We start from the raw sequence: 20,479 nt of genomic DNA, 5'->3' as shown, positions 1-20,479 counted from the left end.
TGTGTATAGCCCCATTGAAAAGAATCTAGATTATATTTCTATGTATAGCCTCTTTACCTTAGCCCTTTACCAGGAGCTAAAGATCATAGTGAACAGTCAGAGGTAACCAAGAGTAACATAGCTTCAGCGTGTAAATCTGCTAGAAGGATGTGTTGGCTTTAAGTAATTGTCTCTGGCCCCCTCCCAGTTAGGGGGAGTGATGAGCTCTACAGCAGAGTCTCAACTCAATCGCTGGTTGAAAACTGTTTTCTGACCCTCCCAAAAGATAGAATTTGTAGATAATTGGCCCTCTTTCTGGGACTCACCCACAAACAAGACCAAGCCTGGCCTATTGAGGAGTGACAGACTCCATCCTAGCTGGAGGGGTGCTCTCATATTAACGAACATAGACAGAGCTCTAACTCCCCTAGCTCCACAATGAGATAGAGTGCAGGCCAGGCAGCAGGCTGTTAGCCAGCCAGCCAGCTTAGTGGAGTCACTAGCACAGTCAGTGTAGTCAGCTCAGCTATCCCCATTGAGAGTGTGTCTGTGCCTCGACCTAGGTTGGGCAAAGCTGAACATGGCGGTGTTCGCCTTAGCAATCTCACTGGAATAAAGACCTCCTCCATTCCTGCCATTATTGAAAGAGATTGTGATACCTCACATCTCAAAATAGGGCTGCTTAATGTTAGATCCCTCACTTCCAAGGCAGTTATAGTCACTGAACTAATCACTGATCATAATCTTGATGTGATTGGCCTGACTGAAACATGGCTTAAGCCTGATGAATTTACTGTGTTAAATGAGGCCTCACCTCCTGGTTACACTAGTGACCATATCCCCCGTGCATCCCGCAAAGGCGGAGGTGTTGCTAACATTTATGATAGTAAATTTCAATTTACAAAAAAAAGTTTTCGTCTTTTGAGCTTCTAGTTATGAAATCTATCCAGCCTACTCAAACACTTTTTATAGCTACTGTTTACAGGCCTCCTGGGCCATATACAGCGTCCCTCACTGAGTTCTCTGAATTACTATCGGACCTTGTCGTCATGGCAGATAATATTCTAATTTTTGCTGACTGTAATATTCACATGGAAAAGTCCACAGACCCACTCCAAAAGGCTTTCGGAGCCATCATCGACTCAGTGGGTTTTGGCCAACATGTCTCCGGACCTACTCACTGCCACAGTCATACTCTGGACCTAGTTTTGACCCATGGAATAAATGTTGTGGATCTTAATGCTTTTCCTCATAATCCTGGACTATCGGACCAGCATTTTATTATGTTTGCAATTGCAACAAATAATCTGCTCAGACCCCAACCAAGGATCATCAAAAGTTGTGCGATAAATTCTCCGACAACTCAAAGATTCCTAGATGCCCTTCCAGACTCCCTGCGCCTACCCAAGGACGTCAGAGTACAAAAATCAGTTAACCACCTAACTGAGGAACTCAATTTAACCTTGCGCAATACCCTAGATACAGTCGCCCTAAAAACAAAAATTATTTGTCATAAGAAACTAGCTCCCTGGTACACAGAAAATACCCATGCAAGTTTCCAGAAAATTGGAACGGAAATGGCGCCACACCAAACTGGAAGTCTTCCGACTAGCTTGGAAAGACAGTACCGTGCAATATCGAGGAGACCTCTCTGCTGCTCGATCATTCTAAAAAGCAGCATTTCCCAAGAGAGGATGGCTTTCACTTCAGCAGTGATAAATTCATGAACTTCTTTGAGAAAAAGATCAAGATCATTAGAAAGCAAATTATGGACTCCTCTTTAAGGAGTCTGCGTATTCCTCCAAAGCTCAGTTGTCCTGAGTATGCACAACTCTGCCAGGACCTAGGATCAAGGGAGACACTCAAGTGTTTATGAACTATATCTCTTGACACAATGATGAAAATAATCATGGCCTCTAAAACGTTAAGCTGCATACTGGACCCTATTCCAACTAAACTACTGAAAGAGCTGCTTCCTGTGCTTGGCCCTACTATGCTGAACAGAATAAATGGCTCTCTATCCCCTGGACGTGTACCAAACTCACTAAAAGTGGCAGCAATAAAGCCTCTCTTGAAAATGCCAAACCTTGACCCAGAAAATATAAAAAACCATCGGCCTAAATCGAATCTCCCATTCCTCTCAAAAAAAAATGAAAAAGCTGTAGCACAGCAATTCACTGCCTTCCTGAAGACAAACAATGTATACGAAACGCTTCAGTCTGGTTTTAGACCCCGTCATAGCACTGAGACTACACTTGTGAAGTTGGTAAATTACCTTTTAATGGCGTCAAACCGAGGCTCTGCATCTGTCCTCGGGCGCCTAGACCTTAGAGCTGCTTTTGATACCATCGATCACCACATTCTTTTGGAGAGATTGGAAACCCAAATTGGTTCTTGACAAATTGACAAATTCTGGCCTGGTTTAGATCTTATCTGTCGGAAAGATGTCAGTTTGTCTCTGTGGATGGTTTGTCCTCTGACAAATCAACTGTAAATGTTGGTGTTCCTCAAGGTTCCGTTTTAGGACCACTATTGTTTTTACTATATATTTTACCTCTTGGGGATGTCATTCGGAAACAAAATGTTAACTTTCACTGCTATGCAGATGACACACAGCTGTACATTTCGATGAAACATGGTGAAGCCCCAAAATTGCCCTCGTTGCAAGCCTGTGTTTCAGACACAAGGAACTGGATGGCTGCAAATGTTCTACTTTTAATTAAACTCTGGCAAAACAGAGATGCTTGTTCTAGGTCCCAAGAAACAAAGTGATCTTCTGTTGAATCTGACAATTAATCTTGATTAATCTTGGTTGTACAGTAGTCTCAAATAAAACTGTGAAGGACCTTGGTGTTACTCTGGACCCTGATCTCTCTTTTGACGAACATATCAAGACTGTTTCAAGGACAGCTTTTTTCCATCTACGTAACATTGCAAAAATCAGAAACCTTCTGTCCAAAAATTATGCTGAAAAATGTATCCATGCTTTTGTCACTTTTAGGTTAGACTACTGCAATGCACTACTTTCCGGCTACCTGGATAAAGCACTAAGTAAACTTCAGTTAGTGCTAAACACGGCTGCTATAATCTTGACTAGAACCAAAAAATTTGATCATATTACTCCAGTTCTAGCCTCTATACACTGGCTTCCTGTTAAGGCAAAGGCTGATTTCAAGGTTTTACTGCTAACCTACAAAGCATTACATGGGCTTGCTCCTACCTATCTTTCCTATTTGGTCCTGCTGTACATACCTACACGTACGCTGTGGTCACAAGACGCAGGCCTCCTAACTGTCCCTAGAATTTCTAAGCAAACAGCTGGAGGCAGGGCTTTCTCCTAAATAGCTCAATTTTTATGGAATGGTCTGCCTACCCATGTGAGAGACGCAGACTTGGTCTCAACCTTTAAGTCTTTATTGAAGACTCAATGATGATGTCTTTATTGAAGACTCATCTCTTCAGTAGGTCCTATGATTGAGTGTAGTCTGGCCCAGGAGTGGGAAGGTGAACGGAAAGGCTCTGGAGCAACAAACCGCCCTTGCTGTCTCTGCCTGGCCGGTTCCCCTCTCTCCATGGGGATTCTCTGCCTCTAACCCTATTACAGGGGCAGAGTCACTGGCTTACTGGTGCTCTTTCATGCCGTCCCTAGGAGGGGTGTGTCACTTGAGTGGGTTGAGTCACTGACGTGATCTTCCTGTCTCGGTTGGCGCACCCCCTTGGATTGTGCTGTGGCGGAGATCTTTGTGGGCTATACTCGGCCTTGTCTCAGGATGGTAAGTTGGTGGTTGAAGATATCCCTCTAGTGGTGTAGGGGCTGTGCTTTGGCAAAGTGGGTGTGGTTATATCCTGCCTGTTTGGCCCTGTCCGGGGGTATCATCGGATGGGGCCACAGTGTCTCCCGACCCCTCCTGTCTCAGCCTCCAGTATTTATGCTGCAGCAGTATATGTGTCGAGGGGATAGGGTCAGTCTGTTATACTGTATCTGGAGTATTTCTCCTGTCTTATCCGGTGTCCTGTGTGAATTTAAGTATGCTCTCTCTAATTCTCTCTCTCTTTCTTTTTTTCTTTCTTTCTCTCTCTTGGAGGACCTGAGCCTGAGGACCATGCTTCAGGACTACCTGGTCTGATGACTCCTTGCTGTCCCCAGTCCACCTGGCCGTGCTGCTGCTCCAGTTTCAACTGTTCTGCCTGCGTCTATGGAACCCTGACCTGTTCACCAGACGTGCTACCTGTCCCAGACCTGCTGCTACCTGTCCCAGACCTGCTGCTACCTGTCCCAGACCTGCTGTTTTCAACTCTCTAGAGAGACAGCAGGAGCGGTAGAGATGCTCAGATATTCAGATACACTTAATGATCTGCTATAAAAAGCCAACTGACATTTACTTTTGAGGTGCTGACCTGGTGCACCCTCGACAACCACTGTGATTATTTTTATTTGATCCTGCTGGTCATCTATGAACATTTAAACATCTTGGCCGGGTTCTGTTATAATCTACACCAGGCACAGCCAGAAGAGGACTGGCCACCCCTCATAGCCTGGTTCCTCTCTAGGTTTCTTCCTAGGCTCTGGCCTTTCTAGGGAGTTTTTCCTTGTCACCGTGCTTCTACACCTGCATTGCTTGCTGTTTGGGTTTTTCGGCTGGGTTTCTGTACAGCACTTTGAGATATCAGCTGATGTAAGAATGGCTTTATAAATACATTTGATTTGATAGGGAAAGAGGTTAGCCCCTAACACGATCTACCTAGGCCAGTGTTTGTCTCAGATACTCCAGAATCCAGACTATATTAATAATAGTGATAATCTCAAATTCACAGACTGGGTAGCAGTTTAGACGCCAGTACACTGGGAGGCAATGGTGTACCATGGTATGCATTAAAAGAGTCCCAGTATGTCCCGTCTGACACACCGTAGGCTACTGAAGACAGTGGAACAATTTTTATATTTCTGTCATTACAGTAGCTCTACTCAGCGGAATTGACTTTAGGAAAGCAGTCGAAAATGCCTTCAATAAAAGAGTTTAACTTGAGTTACGATATAATTAATGAACATGATACATTTTCTGAAGGCGACTGTGTATCTGGACGAATTACGTTGGAGTTAATAAAGGAAACCAAAGTGGAAAGCCTTTTCATCAAAGTCAAAGGGGACGCTAATGTCAATTGGACTGTTGACAGTGATGACAACACTTACTCTGCTCACAACAGATATTTTAAACTGAAGAAATTAATGATTAATGAAAATCCTCAAGGTAGGAGGGACAGTCTTTACTCGGTTTACTACAGGCCTAACCTATCCGTAACCCCAACTATAGTTCTGCCAATATTTATATATGTCAGGTCGCCCGTCGCGTTAGGTGAGCGGGATTTGTAGGCTACGTAATCTAATATTTATAGTCGAGCGGCGGTTGGTTAATGTTCGCCAGATCAAAATTTTTTTGTAATGGGTTCATTAATAAGGTAAATTACTAATTGGATATTATGTTGACCACTACGATTTTTTTGTTATAGGCAACATACTCCCCCCTGGTATCCATATCTATCCATTTAGCTTCCAAATTCCTGAAGGGTAAGTGGGAAAGCAAGTCAAATTCATAGACAGACAAATTATATGCTCTTTTAAATCAACCTACATGTACAAATGATGATATCTGTTGATTACATAGATTCAGCACCTTAAGGTATGTGTCGCTGTTTTTATATTACAGAAGCATGCCATCATCCTTCAAGGGTCCACATGGCAAGATAGTGTACAAACTGGAAGCCAAGCTGGTTAGGGGTTGGCTAAAGACACTCGACTTGGTGAAGGAAATCACCTTTGTCTCCAAGGCTGACTTGAACCATGTCCTACTAATGGTGTGTTAACTCTACTAATCTAGTCCTTTTTGTTATTTATCATGTTATATGTTTGGATGGACGGTGTTATTCATCACATATGTGTGAAAGTGGATGGTTGGATGTACAGATCCCGGGTTTGTTTTCCTTGTGTCATACTAGTATAGAACATAATGTAATCTCATCCTGCGTTCCAGTCTCCTCAGCATGGTGTGAAGGACAAGTCAATGGGCTGTCTTACCTCAGGACATGTCATCATGGATGTCCATGTTGAAAGGATGGGTTACATGGCAGGTAATGTACAAGTGTTGTTTCAGAGCCCTCTATGTAGCACAAAGCATGTTGCCTTTTGGCACATATTTTCTGTTGAATAACAACGCCAATTCAACAGATTAGTTTACAATCTCACTGGATAAGAGAATAGCAAGTCCACAATACCTCCAGGAAGTGTCCTAAATATACAATCAACTTTCACATGCAAGGCTTTAGGCTTTGTCAACATTTATTCATGTCTTCAACATTCAGTACCTCATCTGTGCTGAAGCACTATTGTGTTGGTCATTTGCAATCTCAGATTGTCTTTAAAGGGGAAGTTCGGGATTTTACAACTTGATGGTTCCCAACCCTGAAAGTCTATGGGCCAGGATAAACTGTAGTCCATGGTTTTGTTTAATTTAAACAGCCACTACAAAATTAGCCAGAGGAGGCTAAGGTTATCTGAAGTTAGTAGTGGGGCTGTTTAGAGAAAACCGAACCATGGATTATAGTTTTTCCAGGCCCATAGACAAACCACTAGTAGTCAAGTTGTAAAATCCTGAACTTTCCTTTTAATTATCTGGGTGGATTTTCCCACAACAGGTGAGATGGTGAATATCTGTGCAAACATCGAGAACAACTCCTCCCGTGACCTTAAGCCCAAATTCAGTCTGAAGCAGAAAATTACTTTCATGGCTTCTGACTGCACAAAGATAGAAGAAGAAACCGTCTGCAAAGTGGTCAGGGGGCCTATCCCGTCCAAAACCCGACAAAGTGTTGCAGGGACATTGAAGATACCTGCTGACCAGGACTTGTCCATCCTGAACTGTAATATCATAACAGTAGAGTACATACTAAAGGTACATCCAGGGTCATATTCCTGACTAGTATTAAGCAACAACAAAAAATTGTGGGGGATACAATCCCAATATTTCTCTCTAACATGCTGTTTGTTTTAAAGGTATACTTGGACGTTCCTCTTGCCAAAGACCCTGAAGTCAAGTTTCCATTGGTTATTATCCCTTCCAGCTTTCGGTCTGACCTATCACCAGGCAGTCCTGTCCTCGGGTTTGAAGAATTCGGGAAAGGTGGTCCAAGCAACAGTGACTTCCCTTGTGATACAGCCTTTGGACCATATCCTCCTGTCTCGGGTCCAGGGGGAGGCCTATATCCACCTGCCCTGCCAGTGTACCCTGAACCTGCAGCCGTGGGAGGAAGTTATCCCCCTGACCCACAGCCAACATACCCATACCCAACTGGCCCAGTTTTTCCTCCACCTACATTTAATACATTAATATCCACCCCAACAATGCACCCGCCCCTCTCTTCTCAAGAGCTAGACCAACCCCCATCGTATGGTTCCCTCTTCCCTCCATGTGCACCTGAAACATCTCACCCTAATACCCTATAAACACTCATATTTGACAGAGGCCTTTTGATTAGTGCTGCTATATAACTACCTACCTGTTACAATAATCAATATTGAAGTAGGTTTATAATGCCATTGTTATGTAACCCACAGCCTTAACTGAATTGCTATACTGTCTCAAAGACTTTAAATAATAATATGTCAATCCAGATCAGCCATTATGTGTCTGCAGCAAATGAGAACATGAATCAGTAAAGCTACATCTACGAAGCTATGCAAAAAAGATGACTACAGACATATAACATCTGTATGACTTTAATGTCATTGTTATTGTTATTCGAGTAAGGTGATTGTTCAGATCTAGTTTTCATTACCTGCACTGTTCAATAAATACCACACACCTGATCTTCTGACTCCATCTCAACTGTTGCTGATCAAAGCCCAACTAACTTGTACACCTATGTATAATTGCACACGGTCCTTACACTTTCTGTTACTGGTGTTCTACAGCTCAGTGAGCTCTGTGTACTTCTGCTGTTTAGGTATTATGAAGGAGTGCAGTAGAACAGTCTATCAAAATGGTTTGCAGGGAGGGATGCTGCCTCACTCTTATGACCCTCATGGCAGTTTGTGCCAAGGGGCAATTTGAGATTTTAGTTGGACTCTTGGTTGGATTTTAGTTGGGTTAGCTCCACACCTAACCTAGGACAGTGCTTTCCACATACTGTAGCCGAATCTCAAATAATCTCAGATTCACACATTAGGCTACACAAGGTAACAACAGTACAGTCGTTTTACACTGGTCATGTCTACATGGGATACAGCTTTTGTCAAAAGTTGCATTTAGCATTTTCGCTAACCTTCAACTAATTATCCTAACCTGCTACGAAAAGTCGCTTTTGACCTAAACTGTAGCCTATCCCTTCTAGACAAAACCCTTCGTTTCTTACTGCCACTGAGGGGCAGTAGAGTATAGTCTGCGGTATATTTATTTATTTGTATTTTTTTAGTCTGCGGTATGACTGTGTACAGTCCCACGGCAATGACATCACTATTTATGAGTAAGCTAAAGCTAGCGGATTTGGCTTCAGAGAAGTTCATGTGAAAGTCGAAAATGCCTTCAGTAAAAACTTTTGACTTGAGTTACGATGTTATTAATGAATATGATAAATTTTCCGAAGGCGACTGTATATCTGGAATAATCACTTTGGAGTTAATAAAGGAAACCAAAGTGGAAAGCCTTTTCATCAAAGCCAAAGGGGACGCAAATGTCCATTGGACGAAACGTACGAAAGACCACACTAGGACTTACTCTGCTCACAATCGATATTTCAAACTTAAGACGTTTATGATTAATGAATCTCCTAAAGGTAAGTCTAGGGGAGATTTTGTGTTTTTAATCGTTTACTATAACCTACCATACCCATCCCAATATGACCCCACCCCGTGTATCCTGCCGGCGCACAGGCGCGATGTCAGTTATCAATTTTTTTAATAAAAAACAAACTGGCGCACAACCATATACAAGTATTTATATGTAGAGGTGCTGACTAACGGCGAATAAACTAAGCTATAAAATACATTTAAATAAAGGGAGTCGTACACTCTATATATAAACTCCCAGTAATATATTGGGTAAATCACAAACGTTTCTGCACCACTGTGCCTTCTTTAATACCCAATCAATTACTTGGAGTTTATATATTGAGTGTGCGACTCTTTATTTTTATAGCTTATGTTGGGTGAACTACATGTACTTCAATTAACTAGTAATTAAGTGTGCTTGCTGAATGCAAATCACAACTGTTTATACTTTGTATTATTATTCCGTTGCCACCTGTATGTAGCGTGCGTAAAAGCTATCAACACCAAAACAACATAAAAACGTCCTGGTCAGGTTGCTTGAAAAAAAACTGTGGTACTACTAATACTTGTTACACTACAACCATATTTGCATCAATCCCAGTGTATTTTAATGGACATACAATTCAACTAGTCTTCCACTGTTGAAGCTAGAAACGCCATTCAAACTTTAAAACGTGCAGACCGGTCTGGAATAGGTTGTGTAAAAACGGCTAGCTGGAGCCATCTGAGCGGTTGGCTGTAGATGCCCTCACCTGCTAGTGACAATGCTGACTCTACATTGGTCTGACCCCACTACAGGCGGTCCAGCAAGAACCAGGCAGATGTGTCCATATACAGAGTTGTGTTCTCTAGTTCACCACCACGCATTAGCAGACATATACGTAATCTATGTGGTTCTATAAGGAAAGGAAAATAAACTCGGCAAAAAAGAAACATCCCTTTTTCAGGACCCTGTCTTTCAAAGATAATTTGTAAAAATCCAAATAACTTCACAGATCTTCATTGTAAAGGGTTTAAATACTGTTTCCCATGCTTGTTCAGTGATCAATAAACATTTATTGAACATGCACCTGTGGAATGGTCGTTAAGACACTAACAGCTTACAGACTATAGGCAATTAAGGTCACAGTTATGAAAACTTAGGAAACTAAAGAGGCCTTTCTACTGACTCTGAAAAACACCAAAAGTAAGATGCCCAGGGTCCCTGCTCATCTGCGTGAATGTGCCTTAGGCATGCTGCAAGGAGGCATGAGGACTGCAGATGTGGCCAGAGCAATAAATTGCAATGTCCATACTGTGAGACACCTTAGACAGCGCTACAGGGAGACAGGACAGACAGCTGATTGTCTAGAATGTCATTGTATGTTGTAGCATTAAGATATCCCTTCGCTGGAACTAAGGGGCCTAGCCCGACCCAGAAAAACATCCCCAGACCATTATTTCTCCTCCACCAAACTTTACAGTTGGCACTTTGTATTCGGGCAGGTAGCATTCTCCTGGCATCCGCCAAAACCAGATTAGTCCATTGGACAGCCAGGTAGTGAAGTGTGATTCATCACTCCAGAGAACGTGTTTCCACTGCTACAGAATTCAATGGTGGCGAGCTTTACACCAGGGAGGTGTCCACATACTTTTGTATATACAGTTGAGTCGGAAGTTTACATACACTTAGGTTGGAGTCATTAAAAATGGTTCTTAAACCACTCCACAAATTTCTTGTTAACGAACTATAGTTTTGGCAAGTCGGTTAGGACATCTACTTTGTGCATGACAAGTCATTTTTCCAACAATTGTTTACAGAAAGATTATTTCACTTATAACTCACTGTATCACAATTCCAGTGGGTCAGAAATGTACATACACTATGTTGACTGCCTTTAAACAGCTTGGAAAATTCCAGAAAAGGATGTCATGGCTTTAGAAGCTTCTGATAGGCTAATTTACATAATTTGAGTCAATTGGAGGTGTACCTGTGGATGTATTTCAAGGCCTACCTTCAAACTCAGTGCCTCTGCTTGACATCATGGGAAAATCCATAGAAATCAGCCAAGACCTCAGAAAAATAATTGTAGACCTCCACAAGTCATATTCATCCTTGGGAGCAGATTCCAAACGTCTGAAGGTACCACATTCATCTGTACAAACAATAGTATGCAAGGATAAACACCACAGGACCACGCAGCCGTCATACCACTTAGGAAGGAGATGCGTTCTGTCTCCTAGAGATGAACGTACTTTGGTGCGAAAAGTGCAACTCAATCCCAGAAACAAAAGCAAAGGACCTTGTAAAGATGCTATAGGAAACGAGTACAAAAGTATCTATATCCACAGTAAAACGAGTCCTATATTGACATAACCTGAAAGGCCGTTCAGCAAGGAGGAAGCCACTGCTCCAAAACTGTCATAAAAAAGCCAGACTACGGTTTGCAACTGCACATGGGGACAAAGATCATACTTTTTGGAGAAATGTCCTCTGGTCTGATGAAACAAAATAGAACTGTTTGGCCATAATGACCATCGTTATGTTTGCCGGAAAAGGGGGAGGCTTGCAAGCCGAAGAACACCATCCCAACCGTGAAGCACGGGGGTGGCAGCATCATGTTGTGGGGGTGCTTTGCTGCAGGAGGGACTGGTGCACTTCACAAAATAGATGGCATCATGAGCAAGGAAATTTATGTGTATATGTTGAATCAACGTCTCAAGACATCAGTCAGGAAGTTAGAGCTTGGTCGCGAATGGGTCTTCCAAATGGACAATGACCCGAAGCATGCTTTCAAAGTTGTGGCAAAATGGCTTAAGGACAACAAAGTTAAGGTATTGGAGTGGCCATCACAAAACCCTGATCTTAATTCTATATAACATTTTGTGGGCAGAACTGAAAAAGTGTGTGCAAGCAAGGAGGCTTACAAACCTGACTCAGTTACACCAGCTCTGTCAGAAGGAATAGGCCAGAATTCACCCAACTCATTGTGGAAAGCTTGTGGAATGCTACCCGAAACATTTGACCCAAGTTAAACAATTTAAAGGGAATGCTACCAAATACTAATTGAGTGTATGTTAACTTCTGACCCATTGGGAATGTGATGAAAGAAATAAAAGCTGAAATAAATTATTCTCTCTACTATTATTCTGACAGTTCACAATCTTAAAATAAAGTGGTGATCCTAACTGACCTAAAATAGGGATTTTTTTTTAGGTGTATGTAAACTTCCGACTCCATTTGTATGGTGTACAAACCACCCCAAAATGTGTCGCTAGTGAGCAAGCCGTGGAGTAGGTCACATATTTACAGAGCTCCTGCTGAAATTGCATTTATTCAACAAGTGGGAGCAGTGGCTTCTCCCTTCGGCTCGGCGAAAAAATGGACACAGAGGATTTGAAGGCAGAGGTGCCTCAGAGGTGCCTTGTGGCCCTCAGAGCGGACATTTCATTTACACTCTAGTCAGAGCTCAAAGAGGTGCCCAGTGAGGACTTCAATTTTATTAAGTCGGAGTTACAAGCAGTCAAGAATGAACTCGCAAAGCATACGGTAACAGTTTGCACTGAACTGGATACAGTAAAGAAAACCGTCTCTGACATAGAACAAAGCTTGTCAACATGTTCGGAGGACATGACTACGCTGCAAACCACGCTTAAGAAGCTGGAAACTGATATGGCTAGCCTTAAGGAACAATGCATGAATTTATAAAGTCATATGTGACGATCCAATATCAGGATCATGGGGGTGGCTGAGGACCCGGGCTCAAGTTCTACTTCATCAGTCTCAAGCAAATGGCAAATGGCTGTCGGTTCACATATTTGGCGATTAGGTTAATGGACGAATCTATCAGGCCTACTAAAACAACGTTTGACACTTCATCCACAGGCCTACTAAAACAACGTTTGACACTTCATCCACAGGCCTACTAAAACAACGTTTGACACTTCATCCGCAGGCCTACTAAAACAACGTTTGACACTTCATCCACAGGCCTACTAAAACAACGTTTGACACTTCAGACAGAGTTTGATCTTCTTTCAACTTGACAAGCTGAAAATCTTATTAGTAAATCTTGATATAAAATTATGAACAGCTGCGTCAGAGAAGCGCAAATCAAACCATACCTGAGATAAATTACAAGTTGGATAACAAATGTATTGATCATTTAGAGATCAATTCATTCTTTCATAACTTTCTCACAATTATACACTTCGGAATCCGCTGGTAATGCTACCTTATTCGACACCTTCTTTGAGAACTTAGATATTTCTACAGTTGAACCTGAGGGAGCTGCTAAATTGGAAGAACAGTTCTCTATAGAAGAGATTGTGTTGGCAATTAAATATATGCAGTGTGGTAAATCCTCTGGGCCCAACGGATTTCCGAGGGAATTCAAAAATATATATACATCTGATCAACTTTCTCCTCTCTTGCTTTCCATATTTAAGGAATCATTCCCCTCAAACTCTTTACCCTCAACAATGATACAGGCATGTATTTCACTTATTCTGAAAAAGGAATAAAACACTTGGGGTTCATATAGTGTCAATGATTAGGTGAATGGATAAGGCGGAGTCAGGAGCAGGACACAGGTATGAGTAATAATCAGATAATTTACTCAAAAATAAGCAATATTCCAACAAGGAAAAAACACAAATATCCAGAGCACAAAATAACGAAGAAGGACCAACTTTGGCGGGAAGTCGCGACGCGCGCCGACACCGGCCGCGGGGACGATCCGGAGGACAAGTCGCAGGTCGAGCCGGATGGAGACGGTGAAATTCCTGCAGTAAGGACGGATCCAGGATGTCCTCCACCGGCACCCAGCATCTCTCCTCCGGACCGTACCCCTCCCACTCCACGAGGTACTGAAGGCCTCTCGCCCGACTCCTTGAGTCCATGATGGCTCGCACAGTGTACGCCGGGGCCCCCTCGATGTCCAGAGGGGGAGGAGAAACCTCCCGCACCTCAGACTGCTGGAGCGGACCAGCCACCACCGGCCTGAGGAGAGACACATGGAACGAGGTGTTAATACGGTAATCAGGGGGAGTTGTAACCTATAACAAACCTCGTTCAGTCTCCTCAGGACTTTAAATGGCCCCACAAACCACGGACCCAGCTTCCGGCAGGTCAGGCGAAGGAGTAGGTTTTGGGTCGAGAGCCAGACCCGGTCCCCCACTGCGGTGGCGGTCCGCACTCACCTTCTGCCGCCTGATGGCCCGTTGTAGACGCACATGGGCAGCATCCCACATCTCCTCCAAGTGCCGAAACCATTCATCCACCGCAAGAGCCTCGATCTGGCTCTGATGCCATGGTGCCAGGATGGGCTGATAGCCTAGCACACACTGAAAAGGTGATAGGTTACCTGCCTGTTACTCTCGGGGGAAGAGTGGCGGACCCCCAGGCGTTCCATAAACGCCCTCCAGTCAGACGTTTGGGGACCCCATCGATTTCCCAGGCACCCCGTAGTGCCAGATGAGTTGTTAGTGGCGTCTTCACAACGCTGTGACCACTGTGTGTGGGTTAGCAGATGTTAATGCCAATGCTTGTGCATCTAGACAATGCAGTAATGTACACAAGTGTAAAGGGATAAAGAATATGTACGTGATGTGTACGCCGAGTAAACTAAGTAGCATTGTTTAAAGTGGCTAGTGATATATTTTTACATCAATTTACAATTTCCATTATTAAAGTGGCTGGCAGCAGCCACTCAATGTTAGTGGCGCTGCTGCGCCGTCTACTGTCCCGTCGATGTGGATCGATGTGGATAGGGGGTGCTCCCTCTGCTGTTTCCTGAAGTCCACAATCATCTCCTTTGTTTTGTTGACGTTGAGTGTGAGGTTATTTTCCTGACACCACACTCCGAGGGCCCTCACCCTCCTCCCTGTAGGCCGTCTCGTCGTTGGTAATCAAGCCTACCACTGTAGTGTCGTCCTGAAACTTGATGATTGAGTTGGAGGCGTGCATGGCCACGCAGTCGTGGGTGAACAGGGAGTACAGGAGAGGGCTCAAAACGCACCCTTGTGGGGCCCCAGTGTTGAGGATCAGCGGGGTGGAGATGTTGTTACCTACCCTCACCACCTGGGGGCGACCCGTCAGGAAGTCCAGTACCCAGTTGCACAGGGCAGGGTCGAGACCCAGGGTCTCGAGCTTGATGACGAGTTTGGAGGGTACTATGGTGTTGAATGCTGAGCTGTAGTCGATGAACAGCATTCTCACATAGGTATTCCTCTTGTCCAGATGGGTTAGGGCAGTGTGCAGTGTGGTTGCGATTGCGTCGTCTGTGGACCTATTTGGGCGGTAAGCAAATTGGAGTGGGTCTAGGGTGTCAGGTAGGGTGGAGGTGATATGGACCGTGTCTAGTTTCTCAAAGCACTTCATGATGACGGAAGTTAGTGCTAGTTACCTTAGCTTTCTTGGGAACAGGGACAATGGTGGCCTTGAAGCATGTGGGAACAGCAGACTGGGATAAGGCTATATTGAATATGTCCGTAAACACACCAGCCAGCTGGTCTGCGCATGCTCTGAGGACGTGGCTGGGGATGCCATCTGGGCCTGCAGCCCTGCGAGGGTTAACACGTTTAAATGTTTTACTCACATCGGCTGCAGTGAAGGAGAGTCCGCAGGTTTTGGTTGCGGGCCGTGTCAGTGGCACTGTATTGTCCTCAAAGAGGGCAAAAAAGTTATTTAGTCTGTCTGGGAGCAAGACATCCTGGTCCGCGACAGGGCTGGTATTCTTTTTGTAATCTGTGATTGAATGTAGACCCTGCCACATACTTCTTGTGTCTGAGCCGTTGAATTACGACTCTACTTTGTCTCTATACTGACGCTTAGCTTGTTTGATTGCCTTGCGGAGGGAATAGCTACACTGTTTGTATTCGGTCATGTTTCCGGTCACCTTGCCCTGGTTAAAAGCAGTGGTTCGCGCTTTTAGTTTCACACGAATGCTGCCATCAATCCACGGTTTCTGGTTTGGGAATGTTTTAATCGTTGCTATGGGTACGACATTGTCAATGCACTTTCTAATGAACTCGCTCACCGAATCAGCGTATTCGTCAATGTTGTTGTTGGATGCAATGCGGAACATATCCCAATCCACGTGATCAAAGCAGTCTTGAAGTGTGGAATCAGATTGGTCGGACGAGCGTTGAACAGACCTGAGCGCTGGAGCTTCTTGTTATATGCGTCGCAGAAGTGAGAATAGCAACGATCCAGGGTTTTACCAGCCCTGGTTGCACAATCGATATGCTGATACAATTTAGGGAGTCTTGTTTTCAGATTAGCCTTGTTAAAATCCCCAGCTACAATGAGTGCAGCCTCAGGATGTGGTTTCCAGTTTGCATATAGTCAAATAAAGTTTGTTCAGGGTCATCGATGTGTCTGCTTGGGGGGGGGATGTGTCCAGGGTCCTGCTCCATCTAATATCTCCTCCCAGGTCCATTTCCCCATTAAGCGCTGTTCCTCCTTTTCACACTGCTTGGTCCTTGTTTGGTGGGTTATTCTGTCACGGTCGTCATAAACAGGAGACCAAGGCGCAGCGTTATAAGAATACATTCTTCTTTAATGAAAGAGAAACACTGAACAAAGTATACAAACCAAAACGACCGTGACGCTATAAGCCACGAGTGCTGACAGGCAACTACACATAGACAATAACCCACAAAACCAAAATGGAAAATGGCAACCTAAATAGGATCCCCAATCAGAGACAACGATAAACAGCTGTCTCTGATTGGGAACCATTTCAGGCCACCATAGACCTACATATACCTAGACATACCAAAACCCCATAGAATTACAAAAAACCCTAGACAAGACAAAAACACACATACCACCCTAGTCACACCCTGACCTAACCAAAATAATAAAGAAAACAAAGATAACTAAGGTCAGGGCGTGACATTCCCCAACACTGAAATTACTAATTGGGTTTCTGTTACAGACAATATACTCCCCCCTGGGATCCATAGATATCCATTTGGTTTCAGAATTCCTGAGGGGTAAGTGGAAATTCAAGCCAAATTCATAGTCATAGCTACAGATTGAACATATTGTTTTACGTGGTATGTAACACTGTTTTATATTACAGAAGCATGCCATCATCCTTCAAAGGTCCACATGGCAAGATAGTGTACAAACTGGAAGCCAAGCTGGTTAGGGGTTGGCTAAAGACACGCGACTTGGTGAAGGAAATCACGTTTGTCTCCAAGGCTGACTTGAACCATGTCCTACTAACGGTGTGTAATCTGTGCTACCATAAAACTTCAATTAATAGCCCAGGTGTTTATTTGCTTCGATCACTGAACACAACTGGTGCTTATTAGAGACAGGCTTTTATTTGAGCCAGACATCTATTTCCTTAATGAAGAAAGCTTTTGCTCAATAAAATGTTGAAGACTGCCACTCTGTTTGTGGCCAGTATAAAGATTATAATAACAATTCCATCGCAGATCAGACTTGCTAAGACTAGGCTGCCTATCATACAGCCCCGATTTCGCGCTTCAGCACTATTATCTCACTTGTTGCGCCTCGTTGTGCCTTGTATCTCCGGTAGTTGAGCCGACCATATCAAATGACACTGCTGTCTCATCCATGGCAATGATGTTGTTCTCCTTTATCTTATTTTGGGTAATATTTACGGTACTCACTGAAGTTCATTCATAAACAATTCATTTAGACCCTGTGTTTATTTGCTGAAATGTGTGCCGATGCCGTCAATTAAAAGGGACAGGTGGATATTTGAGACTCAGCGTTTAATTGAAGTTTTATGGTAATCTAGTCCATTTGATTATAGGATGGATGGATGGACGGTGTTATTCATCACATATGTGTGAAAGTGGATGGTTGGATGTACAGATCCCGGTTTGGTTTCCTTGTGTCATACTAGCATAGAACACAATGTAATTTCCTCATCCTGCGTTCCAGTCTCCTCAGCATGGTGTGAAGAACAAGTCAGTTGGTATATTCACCTCAGGGCATGTCACCATGGATGTCCACGTTGAAAGGATGGGCTATATGCCAGGTAATGTATATCCCAGGTACTGTAATGTAGCAACATGAAAATGACTATGAAAGTGTCCTGATTACACAATTAACTTTTACATGCAAGGCTTAGTCGATATTTGTAATGCCTTCAATATAGCTGTACAGGACCTGTGCCAATGCACTGTTGTGTTGATAATTTGAAATCTCAGACTGTCTTTAATTTTGTGGTGGCTTTTTCCACTCCAGGTGAGACTGTGAATATCTGTGCAAACATCAACAACAACTCCTCCCGTGACCTTAAGCCCAAATTCAGTCTGAAGCAGAAAATGGCTTTCTTTGCCTCTGGCAACACAAAGATAGCAGAGCAGACAGTCTGCAAAGTAGTCAGAGAACCTATCCCGTCCAACACCCGACAAAGTGTTGCAGGGTCATTGAAGATTCCTGCTGACCAGGACTTGTCCATCCTGAACTGTAACATCATAAGAGTAGAGTACATACTAAAGGTACATCCAAGTGTCTGGACAATCACTTCATATTCCGAGTATTAAACAGAAAAGTAACGCTTTAACTATAAGCTTTATGCTCAAGTGATGCATATTAACTTGACATTCGCAGTCACACACACACACAGATCTCCCATTGACGTCAGTGCAAAAAGGCAGGTCAGACATGTGCATCTCGAGTTACGATTTGGCTAAAGAGATTTTGATTCATTCCCAATACTCCTCCATAACATGCTGTTTGTTTTAAAGGTATACTTGGATGTTCCTCTTGCCACAGACCCTGAAGTCAAGTTTCCATTGGCTATTATCCCTTCCTGCTTTCGGTCTGACCTATCACCAGACAGACGTGTCAGGTTTGAAGAATTCGGGAAAGGTGGTCCAAGCAACAGTGACTTCCCTTGTGATACAGCCTTTGGACCATATCCTCCTGTCTCGGGTCCAGGGGGAGGCCTATATCTGCCTGCCCTGCCAGTGTACCCTGAACCTGCAGCCGTGGGAGGAAGTTATCCCCCTGACCTACAGCCAACATACCCATACCCAACTCACTTGATGATGCATCTACCTCCAACTGCTACACCATTTCATACACCACCGACTGCCCCGATGATGCTTTCACACCCATCTCCTCAAGAGATAGACCAACCCCCATCGTATTGTTCCCTCTTTCCTCCGTCAGCACCTGAAACATCACCCTGATACACCATAAACACTCATCTTTGACAGAAGTTTCACAGCTGATTCACTCCCAGTGTCATGTTTGCACATGTAACAGTTTAGCTTCCGTCCCTCTCCTCGCCCCTCACCTGACACCCACGAAGCATCGTTACCTATCGCGCCACAAAAGCCACAGCCCTTGCAGAGCAAGGGGTACAACTCCTTCAGGTCTCAGAGCGAGTGACGTCACTCAGTTTTTTACTGTAATATACACCTGCTATTGAGTTCTGTCTTCCAGGATTTGTGTCTGATACAACATTTTAAAAACTATGTAATGTAATGCTCAGATCACTCATATGGTGCCTTCTTGACTGCCTTTATGAATGATTTTTTTGACTCCAGGTTTGCCACCACAACAAAACAAAAAGAAAAGGAGAGCAGCACACTCTAGGTGCTCAAGTGCAACCATTTTATAACCAATGTTTCGACAGACAAGCTGTCTTCATCAGGGTATAAGGACACACAGGTGTCTAATTATGGCCGGGTGTGGCTTGATGTCATTGGTTGATTTACAGATCTAAATAGAACATGTCAAAAACATGAATGGATACCATACGATCATAGATACAATGTGGCTACATAGGCCTACAAACATTTACAATGAAATGCAAAATCTCAATAATCACAAGAATGGCTTCAGATCAAAGTTTACTTTGAGACCGAAGGGAGTAAGGATTTTTAAATAAGAAATCCAGGCAGCCTCTCGTTTTAACAATAAATTGTCAAGGTCACTCACTCTCCTAGGGATATAGGGAAGTGACGAAATAGACTGGTTCGCTTCCAAATGCGAACCACTCTATTTCGTCCCTTCTCTATATTGGCATCGAACACGTCACCCTCCCTATGAGATAGGGTGAACTTGACAATTTATTGGGGGGGAGACCTTGACAACGTTGGTTATTAAATTACTGCATCTGAGCTCCTAGAGAGTGCAGCTCTCTTTTCTTTTTAAAGTGTTCTCCGCTAGCCAACACCTCGCCTAAACAGGTGTTCTTCTCCGCTAGCCAACACCTCGCCTAAACAGGTGTTCTTCTCCGCTAGCCAACACCTCGCCTAAACAGGTGTGCGTTTCTTTCGCGTCCAGATTACCAACACAGTGCCCTTAGTTTGGCCATGCAAAATGTATGCATCATTAATTACTCAGTATTGTTGTGATCTAAGCCCATGTACCAGGACACCTTGCTAACACATATTATGTACAAATGATGTATTCACTGAGATATAATACAGTATTGCACTACTACTGCCATTGTTGTTTAACTAATTAAATATATCACAGGAGGCATTGGCCTACCATTATTTCATTTATTTATTTAAGCTTCGTGTGATATTGCATTGTTTCTATTCTATTGTTCTACAGGCCAGGAGGGCAGACTCCTGTTACCTATCACATTCTTTGTTCACAGTTTGTTTATGTCAGACATTTTCAGGACTGTTTCATGTTAGCCTTCCAATCATCATTATTAGATCAATATTCGTTTGCTGTTAGTTTTGCAG

The 20,479-nt window shown here is 43.5% G+C and overlaps 2 protein-coding genes across 2 annotated transcripts; both read left to right on the top strand.

Moving 5' to 3' along the window:
* Positions 1-4,879: 4,879 nt before the first annotated feature.
* Positions 4,880-7,840, top strand: LOC139410646 (arrestin domain-containing protein 3-like). Its single transcript, XM_071156006.1, has 6 exons — positions 4,880-5,228; positions 5,488-5,545; positions 5,685-5,832; positions 6,009-6,105; positions 6,670-6,926; positions 7,028-7,840. Exons 1-6 carry the CDS (start codon positions 4,979-4,981, stop codon positions 7,475-7,477), a joined length of 1,260 nt encoding a protein of 419 aa, XP_071012107.1. The 5' UTR covers positions 4,880-4,978; the 3' UTR covers positions 7,478-7,840.
* Positions 7,841-8,473: 633 nt separating this feature from the next.
* LOC139410645 (arrestin domain-containing protein 3-like) lies at positions 8,474-20,265 on the top strand. Its single transcript, XM_071156005.1, has 7 exons — positions 8,474-8,805; positions 16,723-16,780; positions 16,870-17,017; positions 17,706-17,802; positions 18,012-18,268; positions 18,518-20,006; positions 20,044-20,265. Exons 1-6 carry the CDS (start codon positions 8,550-8,552, stop codon positions 18,962-18,964), a joined length of 1,263 nt encoding a protein of 420 aa, XP_071012106.1. The 5' UTR covers positions 8,474-8,549; the 3' UTR covers positions 18,965-20,006; positions 20,044-20,265.
* Positions 20,266-20,479: the final 214 nt, after the last annotated feature.

This window comes from Oncorhynchus clarkii, chromosome 6, assembly GCF_045791955.1.
Source record: "Oncorhynchus clarkii lewisi isolate Uvic-CL-2024 chromosome 6, UVic_Ocla_1.0, whole genome shotgun sequence".
In the NCBI taxonomy this organism is placed as follows: domain Eukaryota; kingdom Metazoa; phylum Chordata; class Actinopteri; order Salmoniformes; family Salmonidae; genus Oncorhynchus; species Oncorhynchus clarkii.
Note: the sequence above shows the minus strand (reverse complement) of the source record. Positions and strands in the feature narration are given on the sequence as shown.